At 42.9% G+C, this 19,646-nt stretch overlaps 1 protein-coding gene across 1 annotated transcript in view; it reads left to right on the top strand.

The window, feature by feature from the left end:
• Positions 1–19,646, top strand: part of nav2a (neuron navigator 2a) — a 308,111-nt gene that overhangs the window by 220,198 nt on the left and 68,267 nt on the right. Inside the window, exons 7-10 of the mRNA XM_034679846.1 lie at positions 1,800–1,933; positions 15,849–17,082; positions 19,015–19,124; positions 19,206–19,314. Coding sequence (XP_034535737.1) covers positions 1,800–1,933; positions 15,849–17,082; positions 19,015–19,124; positions 19,206–19,314 — 1,587 coding nt within the window. The remainder of the gene's footprint in view (positions 1–1,799; positions 1,934–15,848; positions 17,083–19,014; positions 19,125–19,205; positions 19,315–19,646) is intronic.

Here is a 19,646-nt window from a genome sequence, read left to right as displayed (position 1 = left end):
CAATATATTAACAACATCAGTCGAAAGGTAAGAAATACAGCTTTGTCCACATGGGGCGCCAGACTCAACTCAAACTAAGAGTTCCTCACTGGAGCTTTAAATGCCAATCTTCATTTTTTATAAGCAAAAATATTTCCTTGAATTTCTAAATGCACTGTGATTTTTTATACTGTATTTAGTAGAATTTAATAAACATCAAACAACTTCAGCATTATTAATTAAAACGCTGGTCAAACAAAGACAAATTTAAATGAATGCCATCTACTTTTGAGATATTCCAAAGCTTATTTGTGGTGTGCTGTAGCTGAAGACTTAATATATAATACTTTAAATATGTTCTTTCCTCATTTCCGCATGTACTCCTAAAGAATAAGGTGATAAGAGATGTAGCAGAAGCAGTAGACTGGTCTGCTATAATTGGAGGCCAAATAATCTTGAACTGCTGTGGATGAAATAATGTGGTAGACCTCATTACCTCGCAGTAGCTAGATAAATAACATCCAGTCAAAGTGAATGGCACACCGGAAATGAGAGTTTCTCTAATGTATACAAGAGCTGCAAGAGAAAGAGCCGTAATCTGCTTATCAGCATCCGCCTCGCAGTCCCAGGATGCTGATGATGTTGCTGCTGCTGAATTAGCATTTCATTAGCAGTCTATGTGCCACGGCCCGGTCAGATTACACCCCGGCTCGCAGACCTCAGCACAGACTCACAATCTGAAAAACCAAGGTGTCAAAAAATTTCACCAGAGCTCATCCACGGCCAGTGTAATCCATGTGGGGAAATAAAGGAGCAGGACTTGTAATCTGAGGCTGATGGGCTCACAGCTCCCCCGGAGACCTGCACTCTGTCAGCCTGTCAGACCCTCTCACACTGGGAGCAGTCATCTGTCTCCATGAGATTACTGTAGGTATAAAACAGGAGGAGGGGCAAGGCAGACCTATAGTCAGCTGAATGTGTGTTTGTTAAACTGTGTGCATGTTCTAATCCAAGACACACGCTTTATAAGAGGTGTAAACGTCAGAAAATGACTGTAAACAAAAAGAGAAAACATAAAGGAAGTCTGAGGCAGCAGACTGAGAGATTAGTTTAGCCTTAAGACTCAAGCTCACAGCCTAAATCAGAGGCAAGGCAGAAATGTCCCTGCACTAGAAAATCAACAGAGTGTTTTTTTTATATAAATTCAGTTAGACTCTGGTTGTTTCAGTACATGAACTTCTTTGGGGACTGACTATGATCATTGAAAGCAAATTCATTACTTGATGAAGAAAGATGTGTTTTTCATTGTTTTACTCATACAGTGAATTCTACGTTTGTTGTTGCCTATCTTTGAGATGAGTGGTATTAAAGCAGATCTTATGGACTCAGCATATTGCCAGACAGTAGCATGGACCACATCTACATATGTGCTGCTGTTTACACTGTAGCATATATAAAAAAAATGTATGTTACCCTTTTAACCTTTGTGTGTTCTCCCTGTTTGCATTAAACACTCTCTGTATATGTTCAGTGCCCCTGTACCTGCATGGTCTCTGCACTCTCAGTCCTTATTAACAGAAAACCTCATGTCTGTGTTTAGAAGTCAGAGACTGAATTTGTGCCCGTCCCTGCAGGATGTGTTAAACCTGGAGTAACCCTCATGTGTTTTAACGTCTGTCAGATGGAGGCTGTAAATTAAATGTTCTTACTTACACCTTTATCTCCTCCCTCACAGACATTAATGAAGCTAATTATTTGGCCTGTCTATGCCCTCTTTCTGTCCTCCTGTCCTCCCCTCTCTTTCTTTAACTCTCCATCAGACTTCCTGGCCCCTCGGCGAGGGTGTCCACTGCCGGCAGTGACATCCCTCCAAGAGGCTCGGTCAGTGCTGCTGGGAACCGACGCAGCCAGGGCTTCAGTGACAAAACCAAAGCCACCCCTCACCTGAACAAAGGTAGGCCTCATGTGCATCTACAAACACACTGACATACTTAGACTATATCCTCGTGATGCCATCATAGCATTATAACACTGACATAGCTTTGAACTGTTATAATTGCTCATACTGCAGATTTTTAAAGCTGGAGTGTGTGTGTTTGTGTGTGTGTGTGTGTGTGCTGGAAGCAGAGGTAGGGCTGGAAGATTGATGTTAATAAGAGAAGTAACCTCGCCGCTGTTAAAGATGTTGCAGCATTTAGGGCAAATTAAAGGTGATCTGTGAATCCTCTGGGTGCATTTTGTTATCACAGTTAGAAATGTGAGTTAACTCTGTTGCTTTAAGACCTAGAAAAAGGGTCGAAAAACTGTGCCAGAGAGTAATGAATAGCCTCCAGCGTGCAACTCAGCAGAGAAACAACTTTTTCATTTAAACAACAAGAGATACACAAGAAGAAAATCAAGATGGCCTCATTCAATCTCAAGAAGGTCAATGCAGTTGACGCTGAACTGTTTTATTAAGCCATAAAATAAAGTGTTTTCTCTCTCTGAAGTGAATGTACTCTTTGAATGTAACCTCTGTGGCTTTACTGGACAGTGTTAGAAGGGAGAAATCTCAAGCTTTGTCCTTTCGACTATCTAATCGCAGTTATAAGGACATCACGGAGATGAGGTGACATGCAGGGATTTACTGGAGTGTGAGATTCTGATGTGACATCCATTGGCTGAGTGTGTTTGTCCGTCAGGTGGTTGTCAGGTAAACAGGTTGCAGGAGGTTGAGTTGGCTGTGGTCTGATCTATTTGAGGTTGTTATGCATACGGTTTTAATTTTTGAAAGAATTTAAAGATACAAAGCAATGCCATGCCATGAGATACGAAATGATTGGCTACTCTTTATTGTTCCCTGACTTGTGTGTGCATACATTAAGCTCCATAGAAGCCTCCATAGTAGCCTCCATAGTAGCCTCCATAGTAGCCTCCATAGTAGCCTCCATAGTCGCCTCCATAGTCGCCTCCATAGTCGCCTCCGTAGTAGCCTCTGTAGTAGCCTCCATAGTAGCCGTAGTAGCCTCTGTAGTAGCCTCTGTAGTAGCCTCTGTAGTAGCCTCTGTAGAAGCCTCTGTAGTAGCCTCTGTAGTAGCCTCTGTAGTAGCCTCTGCAGTAGCCTCTGTAGTAGCCTCTGTAGTAGCCTCTGTAGTAGCCTCTGTAGAAGCCTCTGTAGTAGCCTCTGTAGTAGCCTCTGTAGAAGCCTCTGTAGTAGCCTCTGTAGTAGCCTCTGTAGAAGCCTCTGTAGTAGCCTCTGTTGTAGCCTCCATAGTAGCCTCTGTAGTAGCCTCTGTAGTAGCCTCTGTAGTAGCCTCTGTAGTAGCCTCTGTAGTAGCCTCTGTAGAAGCCTCTGTAGTAGCCTCCGTAGTAGCCTCTGTAGAAGCCTCTGTAGTAGCCTCTGTAGAAGCCTCTGTAGTAGCCTCCTATAGCCTCTGTAGTAGCCTCTGTAGAAGCCTCTGTAGTAGCCTCTGTAGTAGCCTCTGTAGAAGCCTCTGTAGTAGCCTCTGTAGTAGCCTCTGTAGAAGCCTCTGTAGTAGCCTCTGTAGTAGCCTCTGTAGTAGCCTCTGTAGTAGCCTCTGTAGTAGCCTCTGTAGAAGCCTCTGTAGTAGCCTCTGTAGAAGCCTCTGTAGTAGCCTCTGTAGAAGCCTCTATAGTAGCCTCTGTAGAAGCCTCTGTAGAAGCCTCTGTAGAAGCCTCTGTAGTAGCCTCTGTAGTAGCCTCTGTAGTAGCCTCTGTAGTAGCCTCTGTAGAAGCCTCTGTAGTAGCCTCCGTAGTAGCCTCTGTAGTAGCCTCTGTAGTAGCCTCTGTAGAAGCCTCTGTAGTAGCCTCCTATAGCCTCTGTAGTAGCCTCTGTAGTAGCCTCTATAGTAGCCTCTGTAGTAGCCTCTGTAGTAGCCTCTGTAGTAGCCTCTGTAGTAGCCTCTGTAGAAGCCTCTGTAGAAGCCTCTGTAGAAGCCTCTGTAGTAGCCTCTGTAGTAGCCTCTGTAGTAGCCTCTGTAGTAGCCTCTGTAGTAGCCTCTGTAGTAGCCTCTGTAGAAGCCTCTGTAGTAGCCTCTGTAGAAGCCTCTGTAGTAGCCTCTGTAGAAGCCTCTGTAGTAGCCTCCTATAGCCTCTGTAGTAGCCTCTGTAGTAGCCTCTATAGTAGCCTCTGTAGTAGCCTCTGTAGTAGCCTCTGTAGTAGCCTCTGTAGTAGCCTCTGTAGAAGCCTCTGTAGAAGCCTCTGTAGTAGCCTCTATAGTAGCCTCTGTAGTAGCCTCTGTAGTAGCCTCTGTAGTAGCCTCTGTAGAAGCCTCTGTAGTAGCCTCTGTAGTAGCCTCTGTAGTAGCCTCTGTAGTAGCCTCTGTAGAAGCCTCTGAAGTAGCCTCTGTAGAAGCCTCTGTAGTAGCCTCTGTAGAAGCCTCTATAGTAGCCTCTGTAGTAGCCTCTGTAGAAGCCTCTGTAGAAGCCTCTGTAGAAGCCTCTGTAGTAGCCTCTGTAGTAGCCTCTGTAGTAGCCTCTGTAGTATCCTCTGTAGTAGCCTCTGTAGAAGCCTCTATAGTAGCCTCTGTAGTAGCCTCTGTAGTAGCCTCTGTAGTAGCCTCTGTAGTAGTAGTTATAAATTAAAAAAATCTATAAATAATGTTGTAAAAACAGAGAGAGAGCAATCCTGGTTGCTTTCCCACTTCTGAATCTGTCCCTTGAATCAACAAAGCAGGATAAAAATGTCTTTTGGACTCTGCTGTTCCTGAAAATTCTTCAAAGATGTAGCTGTGTGTGGTTTGGGAAAATGGTAACCTTTTACTCTTCACTAAAGTTCAACAATCCAGAGGAATTTGGTTTAGCATTATTTTGACTTTCATTCTTGGAAATTGTGTTTTCTCGGTCAGTTTGTTATTTTGAATCGAGTCCCATCGAACCCACGGGCTTCAGCGGCTATTGTTGTATTGAATTTACAGCAGCAAATTTAGAACAGCTTGTTTGTAAACAATGAATTATGGGTGTTGAATTGATCCAAAATTGACTTCGAGTTTGAGAAGGAGGAGACTGAACTACTGACTTTTTACCAAATATTCTCAAAACTCACTTGGACTTCTGAAAGTGGCTTTCAGAGCAGAAGGTCAAGCTTGTTGACTACAACAAATACTATACTATACTATACATTTCTACACTATACTGTACTGCACTGCACTGCAATATTCTATTAACTATACCAAATGTATAAACCCAGTTGTTCTTCTCTGGTACTGAGACTTCAACCTAAATAGTTTCATGTTTATCTGATGAGCAGGATGCCAGAAACAACTGCACCAACTTTGCTTTATTGCTTATGTTAGATGGCTTTATCCAACAGTGTTAACACAGGATAACTTCTTAAATAGATAATGGGCAAATACCAAGCGGCAACCTCTGGCCTAAAAATATGAGGCCAATGCAGAAGTGCTAAAAAATGCAGTTCATCAAGGATCCACTTGAGGCTGGCTCCAGAAGTACGTCTATTGTTTATTCAGTCTATGGCAAATACTGATAATAAAAAGAGCAGAGTTTACACTCTCCTTCAGAGTCATGAACAGACCTTTATCCGTCTCCTGTTTGCTCTCAAGTCAGATTTGTTCTCCAACAAGTTAATTCCAATTCGCTGTGACCCACTTTAACTCATTCTGCACAGTGTTAACGTTCTGCAGCGCACAAACTGTGTGTGTTTGACAGTTTTTATTTAGTTAGACCAGTGTTGGAATAGCTTCTGCCACAGCTCAGTGGGTCAAAGCTTTATATAGACTGTGTTAGTGTTTTCAGTCTAAACTCATTACCCTGCTTCAGACTGAGAGCTCTGACCGCCCAGAGAGAGGGAGAATCATCGGCATGAAAGTGTGTGTGTATGTGTGTGTGTGTGTGTGTGTGTGTGTGTGTGTGTGTGTGTGTGTGTGTGTGTGTGTGTGCGTGTGTGTGTGTGTGTGTGTTTTAGAGCGAGTGTCTGTTGTTTGTGTTTAAACAGTGACAAATTAACAGGGACCAACAGTGTGAGCTGCACCGTGGGATACTTATTCTGATGTGCGGCAGAAAGAGAGCTGTTAATGGAAGGTTGTGTTAATGAGTGTGTTTGTAAAAGGAAGAAGTGAAAGTGGTGGTAAAGAAAAGACTTGTGAATCATTGTGGGAATAAAACTTCACACTTTATGCCAAAAGTAACAAAGAAGGCTGCAAATGCTCTCACTGCAACATGCTAAATATTGAGCTACAGCCAGCAATCAGAGGGTTTCCAAGTTCCCCCAATCAAAATCCACCTAATAAGACCCTTTAAAAAAACCTTTAAGTTGTTTCCTTTCTGTGTTTGTATCAGTAGCTGATACATACACAGCTTACTGCCCATTGATGGTTTAGTCCTGGAAACTCCAATATTTGGGGCTTACATTAGACAGTAATATCACAGCTGTCACTGAATGGATCTTCACTATAAAAACTGCATTTAAAAAAACACATCTTCCTACTGGGAAACTAGAAACAGCTGGCTTGGCTCTGTGGAAGACTAACAAACACCATCACCTTCACAGCTCACTAATAAGCAGATTATCATTTGATTCAGCTTTATGAAAAAGAAAGTGTAAAGATTATATGTTTTTACAAAGGGCTATGCTCTTGACTGTTTACTGGTCAATAGATCAGACTCCTTGTTTTGCATTAAGCTGAGTGAAGCTTAGTTTGGCTGACTGGCTGCTAGCTTTAGTCCCACAAATGGGACAAGCATATTGTCCCCAAATTGTTTCACTCCTTTAATCTCATCAGTGATAATAGGATCATTATTTGTTATAGAAGTGTGTGTTGCATTTGAAGCATAAACTGTGTAAGTTAAAAAACAAAAACACATACAGTGCAGCGTTAAGCTTTAACACAAAGTCTCTGTTGTTAATTAAGTTTCTTTTATTTAACTTATTTTTTATTATTTAATTTCATTTTGTTTAAGTTTTTTAAGTTTATTTTATATTTTTGGTTTAATTTTAATTTTAGTTTTGTTTGATTAAATTTCTAAATTTATTTTTATATTATTTTATTTTATTTTCAATGTAATTTAATTTAACTTTAGGTTAGGTTAGTTTAGTTATAAGGATCCCTGTAAGCTGTCGTATTGTAGCAGCTGTTCTTCCTGGAGTCCACCATTGCTTTACATGAGTTAGTGCATTATAAAAATAAACATACGACACAAATATTACAGATTATACAACATGACATCTCATTTCCTGATACACACATCACAAAATCAGGTCTAGACTCTGACATCCACACAGAAAAGGCAACACGGCTCCTGGTGACATAAAGGCTGAGATGATTATTCAAATGTAGTACAATAATTTAAGTAACAAGCATGTTTGTGTCTAATTCATCAAAGTCCTCATCAATACCTGCAACACAAACACAGACAACCATAACCATATAGCTTTCCCTCAGTTTTTGTGCATCCTAATTCTCCTGTAAGAAAGCACTGCTCCAGTAAATGTAAGTGAAGGTATGGGGATGCATTTCCCACCAGTCGAGGCAGATGACCACCCACCCAGAGTCTGTCTCTGTCCCGAGGCTTCTCTCGGTTTAATGGGAGATTTTCCTTGCTGCCGTCGCCAAGTGCTCACTCATTGTGGTGAATGTTGGGTCTCTGTGAATAATGTAATAAAGAGTTTAGTCAGGAGCTGCTCTACAATGAAAAGTGTGCTAACCTGACTTCTGTCATGATTTAATCTGTAAATAAAGTCAATGGAATAAATGAGTAAGAGTCTTCCCAAAAGGACAAAAGTTCATCTATCCACCTCGTTAAAGTGGGAGTTACTTTGACAAAATCATTAACTAGCCAGGTATGAGTGAGTTAGTGTGTGTTGATATGTGTGGGTGTGTGTGAGACCAGCAGGCCGTGTAATTGGCAGCAGGTAGGATGAGGTTGCCTTATCAATCCCACTCCTTCTTGCCCTGTTGTTGACATGCTGCCAAGCCCCTCCCCTCTGCCATGGAGCTGCACCTCCTCCTCCTCCTCCTCCTGCACTCTCTGGATGGTTGGTTAAGGTTTAGGGCTCTTCCCTCCTCTTCTGTCCATCTCCTCCTCTCCTTTTCTTCTTTCTCTGTTCCTCCTGGACGTCTGCAGCACCCATGAGGTTTGTCAGCATGCACTTGTAGATCACTTAAAGCTACAACAACAGGTTTCAGGTGGAGAAGTGGAGCTTTGCATTGAACCTCTGCAGTGTGGCAGTTTTAGTTGATTGTTGTTTTTGCTGCAGGAACTCTTGGGGAAATGTTTGCAGAGGTGCAAAAAGCTTTGTCTGAGGCTGTCATATTGGTGTGAACTTTTCTGCAGAGGATTTGGAGTTGTGGAGATGTTGGTTTAGCCAACTTCTTGCTTGAGTGGGCGTGAAACTGACACTGATTTGGATTTTGCATTTGTGTCCTAAAGTGACTGTAAAATGTGTCAGTGTCTGTCTGATCTGCAGGTTAGTTTTACCTTAAAATATGCATGCAAGGATGGACATGCATGATATTATAGTGTGATATACAAGCCATTTTTTAGACAGTGCTGCTGGAGGTTGATTTGGTTAGAGAGACACCTGCAGCAGCTCCCATTGTGGGGCCAGATCTGCTCTGTGTCAATGGCTGTGACACCACTAAAGAGTCACATTACTGCACGGCTGTACAGTAAGGACACAGACCTGAGTCTTCTCTTCTGCTTCGTGTTAACACAAGGTGACAGAGTCTGGATATCCACCAAGCAGCACAGAGCGCAGAGACACAGAGAGCAGGGGGCACTGATGTGTTTGTGTATGTGCACGCTTCTGTTGCTCATGTGTTTCTATGTGTGTGTGTGTTTGCATCCCTTGTGCCTTCTCTAAATGAATAGCCTCTCTGAATCTGATGAGCTGTAGCGTCACTGTTTGAGTGTATTCATGTGGAGAAACTTTAAAAAGTTTCAGTCTCCACACAAAAGCCGGCTGTCCCGCTCACTTTTTGGAGCACAATGACTGAGGGGAGAGAGCGAGAGGAGAGAGCAGGCTGCTGAAATCAGAACGTGATGTGTAAGCAAACACCTGCAGCTTCAAACTTTGTGCCAATCTGATGTGATTTGTTCAGATTTGACCAATTAAACATCAATGCAGGGATGAAATCATACTCACTGAGGAGGGGAAATTGCTCCCACAATGCCCTCTCTGTGCAGCACGTGAGAAATCCTCTCTGCACCTTGGCTTTTGAGGCAAGTTTTCAGTCTTTCTTTATTGTTGATTATTGTGATTTGTGCAAAGTAGGGCATTTTCAGGTCAGCAATTTGGTCACTTATGCCCTAGAAGGTTTATCTCATGTCTTGTGACCACCATGGCTTGGGGTGTCTAAACAGTGTCAGCCGATTTGATGCTACCCTCTTAATGCATTTACTGCCTGTGTTCTTGTATGTTTGCTCCGGTCACTGGAGCAAACTGCATCAAGGTTAGAGCACTTAAAGTTGCCGGGCTGAACAAACATCCGTTTTTCTCTTAAACTGGACATGCACGCATAGATAAAGAAACACACACAGAGAAAAGTGTTGACACTTGTGTGAAATTACATGCTTCCCCCCAGCTGCAGACAAGCATTAACACACAGGAGCAGACGCACTGACACTTGAGTTTGACCATCCATGAAACAAGCTTTGGTCCACTTGGGCTGATTTCCCAAAACACCTTGATGTTTTGGGAGACTGAGAGAGGGTGAGACAGGTTTTTATGGTAGACAGGAACTAGAGTGGTGGTCTTTTCCCCTTTGGCAACTCATCTACTGTCATTTTCTGCTCTTGGTTTTATTCTCTAATGACTGCTGTTATTAAGCACTCGGGTCGTAAACACTTAAATTCTTTCAACATGTTTCCTCAAGCACACAGCTCAGCCAACCCTAAAGAGGGGCAATGTGTGGTGTAATACCAGCATGTGGCCCAAGGCAGTGCAGGGTCATTAGGTCAGTGACCCATTCTGTTGGCATGTAAGGACTGCTGTGTGTTTATTTTTAAAGGTAAGTGCTTCCTTGAGTGCATTTAATGCTCATAATTACAGACCCACTACCTAAACCAGCTCACAAATAAATTAAAGCAGGTTCAGTTTTAAAGGAACAGAAAACTGTGAAACTACAGATAAAGAACTGTGATGCGTTCATTATCAGAAATGTATGGATTACATGCAGGCGTGCTTTAGTAGAATCTCACGATGCAAACTGAATTACTTCAAACTTTAAATAATGTTTCATGAGGCCGTAGAGGTTGTGCAATGGCGCCGTCATTGTTATATCTGTCACTTATTAATAATGCGCTTCATGCAAAACGTGCAATGGGCAATATATGTGTTTGTGGTTTGCATTGGCACATTTTTCAGTTTAAATGTGGATTGTTGTCTGCTTCTATTGATCTTATTTTTAATACTTCTTTGGAGGCTTAATGTGTAAAGTACTTGAGTCCAAGACAAAAATCCCTTTAGGGGAAGAAAAGTGTTTCATATCATCTTATATGGTATAGTTGTGTACCATGACCTATCCTTTTCTAGCCCATTGTATCGTTTTGTATTGTATAGTGTCCTTTCATACTGTATCCTAACACGTTGTGTTATGTCGTGTTGTGTTGTGTATATCGGGTTGTGTTGTGTATAGCGTGTTGTGTCCTATCTATCGCATCGTGTCGTGTCACGTATATCACGGTGTGGTGTGTCGTGTCTATCATGTTGTGTTGTGTATATCGTGTTGTGTCCTGTATACCGCATTGTGTCGTGCCACATAATTCACGTTGAGTTGTGTATATCGTGTTGTGTCATGTCTATCGCATTGGGTTGTGTAGTGTCACGTATATTGCGTTGTGTTGTGTTGTGTCGTGTCTATCATGTTGTGTTGTGTCACGTATATCGCGTTGTGTTGTGTCGTGCCACATAATTCACGTTGAGTTGTGTATATCGTGTTGTGTCCTGTCTATCGCATTGTGTCATGTCGTGTCACGTATATCGCGTTGTGTTGTGTCGTGTCTATCATGTTGTGTTGTGTATATCGTGTTGTGTCCTGTCTACGGCATTGTGTCATGTCGTGTCACGTATATCGCGTTGTGTTGTGTCATGTCTATCATGTTGTGTTGTGTATATCGTGTTGTGTCCTGTCTACCGCATTGTGTCGTGCCACATAATTCATGTTGAGTTGTGTATATCGTGTTGTGTCATGTCTATCGCATTGGGTTGTGTAGTGTCAAGTATATTGCGTTGTGTTGTGTTGTGTCTATCATGTTGTGTTGTGTCACGTATATCGTGTTGTGTTGTGTCGTGTCATGTCTTTCATGTTGTGTCGTGTCGTGTCTATCATGTTGTGTTGTGTCGTGTCTATCATGTTGTGTTGTGTCGTGTCTATCACGTTGTGTTGTGTCGTGTCACGTATATCGCGTTGCGTTGTGTCATGTCACGTATATCGCGTTGTGTTGTGTGGTGTCTATCACGTTGTGTTGTGTTGTGTCTATCATGTTGTGTTGTATCGTGTCTATCGCATTGTGTCGTGTTGTGTCTATCATGTTGTGTTGTGTATAACCTGTTGTGTTGTATCGTGTCTATCGCATTGTGTCATGTCGTGTCTATCATGTTGTGTTGTGTGTATCGTGTTGTGTTGTGGCGTGTTTATCGTGTTGTGTCCTATCTTATCGTAGGTTCAATAACATTTCACAGAAACCTCTAGGTTCATTATCTTGCTATTGGTCCCTTGTGAAGGTAGATAAACTGTAGATTTTGTATTATTTAACTTGTATCAAAATAATCCCAGTGCAATGGGGATCTTGTTTACTGCTTTAAAAAAAGCACATACCTTGGATTAGACTTGGCTACTGGAGTCTACTAAGCTCATAGAAGATTATAGCTTCATGGTTGGAAAGCTGATGGTATGCTAGTAAGATTCATAGTTGTGTTTGTTGTGAAAGAAATTAAGAAGTCACTGCTTGTTGTTAGTACTGTGGTAGCTCTGACCTGTGATTTTGTTACTAAATTTAGTGGCAGGATGATACCTAACCTAAGAAGGGTTGAATGTCGGTATATGACTGACAACCTGCAGACCTTTAGACTCCATTATTACTCCAGACCACAGTTACACAAACTTTAACCCGACTGAGGCCTCTCTATTATGTGACAGACTGAGGCGTTTAGGAGCTTTAAATCTTGTCTGGATGCCTGTTTTGTGCTGAGTCTTTGATGCAGCAGAGTCCAAGTCCATCACTCCAGTGTCACTTTTGACCCACAAGACTGACCACTTCCCTTCACCCATGGCAACCCAACTGGAGCGTGTCAGTCCTGGTCACTGGGTCCAGTCATGACAACGACCAGAAATCCCAGCGTCCGGGGGCCTCTCCATGTCCTGCCCTTCTTACTCTGTTCCTTTCTGACCCCGAAATCCAAGCTGACCCCATTCATGGCCAGCACAGCACAGTCTGTCCTGTTGGCCCACATCAAAGCTTCCCTCATCCCTAACCTGCAGTGCCAGTCCCCCTTATTCTCCCTGCTGTTCTATAATCACAGCAGGTCCCCCCCCCCTTCTCATTCAGCCACCTCCAATAGGAAGGCGGCTATTAGCAACCTGACCCACTTTCCCGGTTGCTAACTGCTAGCACGGCTAATTGGGCTCTAATCACTTCCTAATGGCTGCATTGTCTCTGGCTGCTCTCGCTAAATGCTAAAGAGGGAGAGAGCGGAGAGGCGGCGAGCGAGTGCCTATTTTCAATTAGGGCATGAAAGGTGCCGTAAAAATGAAATAATGTGGAGAGCCAGTGAGAGAGGGGTAAACAAGCAGGCTGAGTGTTTAATATTCAGAATATAAGCTGGCTTAATGAGACCATATGAATAACATATGAATGTAGAAGTTACGTTGTCAGCATAAATTAAAGAAAACAACGCTCATGACCAAATAACATGGCAAGAGTTTTATTGTCAGTGTCCTTTGTGTGCCATTAAAGGGCAGGACATTATTAAATATGCATCATCTGTGGTCACTTTCATATAGGGGTAAAAAAAAGGGCCTTTTGGCTGCATACCTACATATACAACAATGAGCCCAGTTCTGTCTTCATTTAAGATACTGTTGCTTCCTCAGATTCTGTTTCTACATTATTTGCATCAATATTTCAAAAGGCTTTGTAAACAGCTTACATATATTATTGTTTGCAGGATACAGGACCTCATGGCACATAATTGTGTTATATATCATGAAGACTGACTACAGATTAACAATCCAGAGGGAACAAACAAATAAGGGAAACTCCAATACAGAAAGACACAGTTTGATAACAACATTTGATGTACCTCACTTTTTTTTAACATGGTTGATTTGTTTTGGAGACATCCTTCACACAGTCCTGCTTGTGGTTCCATGCAGTGATCATATGCAGCAATGCGCAACTTAAGGCAGGAATGAAAGGATGTCAACTATTGGAGTTAAAATCTGGTTTTGTTCTGCATCATTGTATTGTTGAGTGAGACTCATTATAACACAGTGTGACTTGTGCATGTAATGTCTACATGCAGCACCAGGTGGAGCCTTGACTTGTTGTGCATAAGGCCAACCTTCAGGTCATTGGAGACAGGTTTATGAATTGAGAGCATGCATGTTTTTGAACCTGTCGCTGTATCAGAGTAGTGGACTTGTTAGTTGTTGCTTCCATCAGGGAGAAGGTTCAGTCTTCAGGTGCAGCACAAACAGATACAGACTGTCTTTTATTCCATCAGCTGTTGGCTTTTAAACAATCTGTCACTACTGTGATCTGTGCTGACAGTGTATGGATCTTGTGCAGTGTTGTGTGTAGTGTGTTGTTTGTATTGTATCTGTGTGAACTACTGTCTGAAAACGAAATTACCTCACAGGGACATTCAAGTTTTACTCTACTCTTCTCTGAGTTAATAATTTGTATGCACCTCCTAACTCACCCCTTAGTGGCTTTTAAGATAAAATATTTATATATATATATTTTCATATTAGTCACTATTGCAGGATTTAAAGATTTTCAAGAATAGGTTTGCAAATCTTTCCAGTAAAGTAATGCATCGAACACATTTGCTTAAAGTCCAGGAAATTTGTAATGACATTTTGTTGTGTAGATATGAATGCAATAGGTTTTGTTTGTTCAGTAAACTCCACATGACACCCTCAATTTCCATCAACCGTTGCACTTACCCTTGTTTTCAAGGATCTACTTTGCATTGATGACAATCTATTTAAACAAAGAAAGAAAATACTGGTTTGGTCACATGTGCTCACTTGTTACCCTCCTCAGACCCTCAGCAAGTACACTACCAGTCAAAAGTTTGGAAACACCTTCTCATTCAAGGGTTTGTATTTATTTTAATAATTGTAAACACTGTAGATTAATACCAAAGACATCAAAACTATGAAAGAACATATATGGATTTATTTTATGAACAGTGTTAAAGTGTTAAACAAAGCAGAATATGTTTTACATTTTAGATTCTGTAAAGTAGCCCCCTTTTTTTCTTCATGACAGCTTTGCACACTCTTGGTATTCTCTCAGTCTGCTTCATGAAGTGGTCTCCTGGAATGGTTTCTAATTAACATGAGCCTTGTCAAGAGTGCGTTTGTAGAATGACTTGCCTTCTTAATGTGTTTGAGACCATCAGTTGTGTTGTTCAGAGGTAGGGTTAGTACACAATGGATAGCCCTATTTGACTACTGTTGTAATCCAGATTATGGCAAAATCAGATTATTTCATAGTTGTGATGTCTTCAGTATTAAACTACAATGTTGAAAATAATTAAGATAAATAAAAAACATTGAATGAGAAGGTGTGGTAGTGTACATGTCATACCAACAGCTCTACTGCTAAATATGTAAATATCTACACCTCTGAAGAAAGCTTCCTGGAGAAGGTTTAAAATATCTTTTGTCACTTGTGAGCAAAAATAAACTTCAAAGTCTGAAGAACTAACAAGAAAGTATTGTTTAGACGAGGGTTATTGCAGTGCATTAAGAACCTTAACTCCCAGGGGTCTAATGTTTCCACAGTCGTATGAGAAAGCACAGCAGCAGCAGTGACTCGGAATAAATATAAGTCATTGTGTGTGAAGTGAAGTGAGAGGGCGACGTTACAGCGGAACTGTTATGATTAATTCCACCCAGCTCTCCCTGCACAGGCTGCTCTCTCTCTCTTTCTCTCTCACTGGCCGTTGGTGTGTTTGAATATTCAAATGTTACTGGTCTGAGCTGTGTGCTGTCGGTATAGCACCACAATGATAAACCTTAGCAGTGCTCCGGACACTCTCACAGTGAAATCTGAGACTAACTGCAGGGATTTCTGCTCTTCTCTTGCGTCTCCAGTTCTTGGTAAGTTTGATTTTGAGATGCAGGAGAGCCACTTGCTGCAGAAACTTATTTCTGGGTGATAAATCTGTTAGATGATTTATAGGAGCATGTTTGGACTGTGAAACTTTCCATTCTGTTCATCTGCAGGTTAACTTGTATTTACATCCTGTTGTATGAATCTGATTTAAAGGGGAGTAGATGTAAACACACTGTTCGTTTGCACAGCTGAGGGATGCTGACCAAAAGCAGTCCATATAAGACCAAGCCTTGTAAGAGGAGCAGCTCAGACTTGGCACGACTTGAAAGCAATTGAGCCTGCTCCTCATTGTTTTTCTAAACAGTTAGTGATGGGCTTTTCTCATTGTTAGTGCTGAGGGCTTTCTAACAGGTTTGGTGGCTAGCCCGGAGTAAAGTAAAGGCATGTTTAGCTGCATCGACACAGACCACCTCCAGGTCCTTATAAGGCCACTTTGTGTGGGGTCAAAGAAGATTCACTTACAGGATCAGTCTTTCCTTCTCTCCCACTCTGTTTGACTTGTCCTCCTCATCTCTACCATCCTATCTCATTGTTTAATAAATTGTCTTTCTATGTTACAGATTCCTCAGAGGGCCTGACCTCACAGCCTTCAGTGATGATTGAGCATGCTCTATCGTCCGCAGTGACCGCCAGCTCCTCCACCAGCATCCCCGCTGCTACCTCCGCCCTGAGTCCTCCTCCATCTTCTTCATCATCCTCATCCACGGCCATCCCCCAGCCCAACAGCAACAGCAAACCCTGGAGGAGCAAATCTATGAGCTCCAAGAACACCTCTCCTTCCACCAGCACATCCACATCCTCTGCCATGCAGTCAGTGAAGCAGGGGAAGGACTCCACCTCTAAAGCCGCCCCAGAGAGCGAAGCTCCACCTAAAGTTGTAGCTCAAAAGTCAATGCTGGAGAAGCTAAAGCTCTTTAACAGCAAGGGAGGCTCCAAATCTTCCTCCTCCTCCTCATCTAATGGTGCAGGGTCTGATAATGCTGCCCAGGCCAGGCCGCTCACTGTGGGGCAGGTGGAGAGAGCTGAGACAGGCTCCAACACTGACCCCTTGGAGGAAGAGGATGGAAACGTTCGGCCTGGGATGAATGGTACCAGTAATGGGACGGCCTACGCAGCCGCTCCCTCTGCAGGTACAACTGTCGCCACAACTGCCAGCAGCCCCAAAATCGCCCTGAGGGGCATCGCCCAGCGCACTTTCAGCAGAGCTTTAACTGCCAAGAAGAGCTCAGTCAAAAGCTCTGACAAAGACAAAGATAAGGGGAAGGAGAAGGAGAAGGACAAAGGGAAGGACATGGGAAAACGAGGCTCGGTCCCTGATAGGGTAGAGCTCAGGGGGGAGGAGCTTAAAGAGGAAGCAGCACCTGTAGCTGCAGACACAGACAGTTCAAATAAAAAGTCCTCTAAAATCACCAGCTTCATTCCCAAGGGGGGCAAAGTGGCCAAAAAGGAGAGCTCCACACCTGCACAAAGCGGAATACCAAAGCCAGGAAGTAAAGCAGTCGGGGGGAAAACTTCCTCAGTGAAGGAGGCAGGGGAGAGGCCTCGGAGCATGCGTTTAGGAGGGGGTCTCATCATGCACCGTGGTGCCCTGGACAGAGACAAAGACAGGGACAGCAGACACTCCAGCTCCACCTCCAGCCTGGCCTCCACAGACGGGAAGAGCAGCCTTGCCCCAGGGGCCGGAGGAGGAACTACACAGAGCACAGCCAGCAACACAGTCAGCGTGCAGCTACCTCAGACCCAACAGCACCACAGCCACCCCAACACGGCCACCGTCGCACCTTTCATGTACAGGTGAGTACACAATGAGTTTTTGTTACATTCAAAGTTAATGTGGATAAAGTAGCTATCAAGATTTAACCAGGAAGCCAGACAAACACATAGTACAAAAGAAAAGTTAACCTCTCTGGTTCTTTTGCATTGATTTAGAGGAGAAGTTTCACAATGAGTTCAAGGCTAGAAACAGTCCCCAACTATTTGTCCCTACCCAATCTGCATCCTGGTTCCTGATCTGGATACTGACCCAGTACCAGAGTGTGAAAAGAATGCATACATTGTATTCTTATTATGTAATAGCTGTAAACTGTTGACTATGTATTGAGAAGAAAGAAAAGAGAGAGAGCTAAGAGAAGAGTCTGTGGCAAGATGTTAGAAAGAAGACAGCAGGAGGCAGAGCCAGGGCCAGGAGCTTCATTGAGCTAGAGCGCACCCTGCTGGGGTGGGCTGTACGCTCCACCTCCCCCTATTCCCCCCACTCTAATGAGGGATGAGAAAAGAGAGAGGAAACAGTAAGAAAGCATTTAGAGAGATGGTAGAAAAAGGACAGGGAAGGCAGATCCAGGGTGAGAAGCCTGTTTGGACTATGAATCGCACCCAACCAGGTTAGGCTGTCCACGCTGACTCCCCTTACTTCCCCTCTTTCATGACTGATGAGAGAAGAGAGAAAACAGAGAGAAGAATCTGCATGCATGTTTAAAAAAGGACAAGGAAAGCTGAGCTGATACTAGCATCAGTATCAGGACTACTTTAAAGATAAGTTGAATAAACTTTGTCTAGTTTTTGTTTTCCCTGAAGTATGACTTGCTGGGAACAGCACAGGAAGTGATAACATGATTCATAAGACTCTCATGAAAACTCTTGCTGGAGTGTGTTTCTCTGGTCTTATACATCTTAATAGTTTTGGATTATGTGCACCATGTGACCAGGATTGTTTTAGTAAAAGTTTGTGAGACCTTTTTTAAAATCTTCACATATTTAACATTTAGTTCTCTTACAGTGTTGAAGTGCACACTCAGAATCAAACCATCTGTGACCTCAGAACTGCACATTGTGTGTATGTGCATATATATCTGGGCAAATATGTGCAGATGTTGAGTGCCCCTGACCTCTGTCCTGCTCTCAGTGTGATAAGGAAAGAGGTCCCCTCGTTCTCAATGAGTCCTTTCTCACAGAACCTCATTAGCCTCCTGACACATCCTGCGCCGCTGCCCTCTCTCCCTCTGTACATCCTGACCTGCACTTAACTGACCCCACCTCTCCATACCACCCCTCTTTCCTCTGCTGTATACCTGTCAGGTATCATTAGCAGCAGGATTATGGCACCTCCACCTGTCAGAAAGTATACTTGTGACAGAAAATAAAAGAGAAAAACATGTAAATTAAGAGCTCTGTTTGATGTTCTCCCACCCCTGCGAAGGACTGGTACACTTATTAGACTACTACCACTTAATATTAATCACGTACAAGCCAGGAAAGTTGATGATGCATGGATTTTACAGGAAAAATAACAAACATTAGGTCTAACAGAGTTTGGAGAGAAATAAGATGCAACAGTATAAGGGGCAGGCGGTGGTTTAGACTGGCGCACACTCACAGAGAGTGAACAGTAGCCAGCAGGGCCAAAGTCTGGGATCATGCAAAGACCAAAGGCTGAGTTACCCAGGCATTTAGACGTCATTGTCTCAAAATGCAGCAGCCGGTGCAGCAGCTGAACTCTGCAGATTTTATCCTTCAAAGACATGCTTCGCCGGCATTTTTGAGCTCAGCGTTCCTTCTTCTTGGACCCCCCCTCGGTCACAAGACTTCACTCAGCAGATTTAACTTTTAATCAGGTTTATCCTTCTTTTGTGACAATTTTCTGATGATTAGGTCTCCGCTAAATGCACAATAATTCAGAATCGATGATTTGCCTCCACTCTGATCCTTTGCACAATTTGTTTTCTCAAGATCCCAAACTGACGGCGAGGGAACGGGGAGCATTGAGACGGGCTCAGGAGGGATTGGAGGGGATATTTCCTTCACCAAGAGCGGTCAGCTCTCCATTGAGGACCTCTCAGGTGGGTGATTGCTTCCAGTGCAAGGATAGGGTCATATCTGATTGTGCTGGTAGTTATATCTGTGCTTGTTTGTGTTTTTAGCTGAAGACCCAGAGACGAGGCGGTTGCGTACGGTCAAAAACATAGCAGACCTGAGGCAAAACCTGGAGGACACCATGTCCAGCCTGCGAGGAACTCAGGTCTCACACAGGTAAGAGTCAAACACATGTCTTAGAGCTGGTTTCAAAAGGAAGCAACTGATGTTACAATGCTGACCCCTCCTTCTCTACTTTTAAGGATTTTATTTAAATACGTTGTCGTTTAAGTCTTTTACTACTTTCTTCTTTCTAAGATATTGTGATTTCATTCTTCAGATGTCGAGTAATGTGATGTCACCTCAGGGAACTAACATGTAGAGTAGGTAAAAGGAGAATAAATGGTGGATATTTTACAAAATATAATCATCACAAGCCTTACTGTTCATGCACATTGCTTGTTTTAAGTTGCAAATGCATACTTTTGTAAAAAGACAGACACAGTGGA

This window comes from Notolabrus celidotus, chromosome 3 (genome assembly GCF_009762535.1).
Source record: "Notolabrus celidotus isolate fNotCel1 chromosome 3, fNotCel1.pri, whole genome shotgun sequence".
NCBI classification, from domain to species: domain Eukaryota; kingdom Metazoa; phylum Chordata; class Actinopteri; order Labriformes; family Labridae; genus Notolabrus; species Notolabrus celidotus.
Note: the sequence above shows the minus strand (reverse complement) of the source record. Positions and strands in the feature narration are given on the sequence as shown.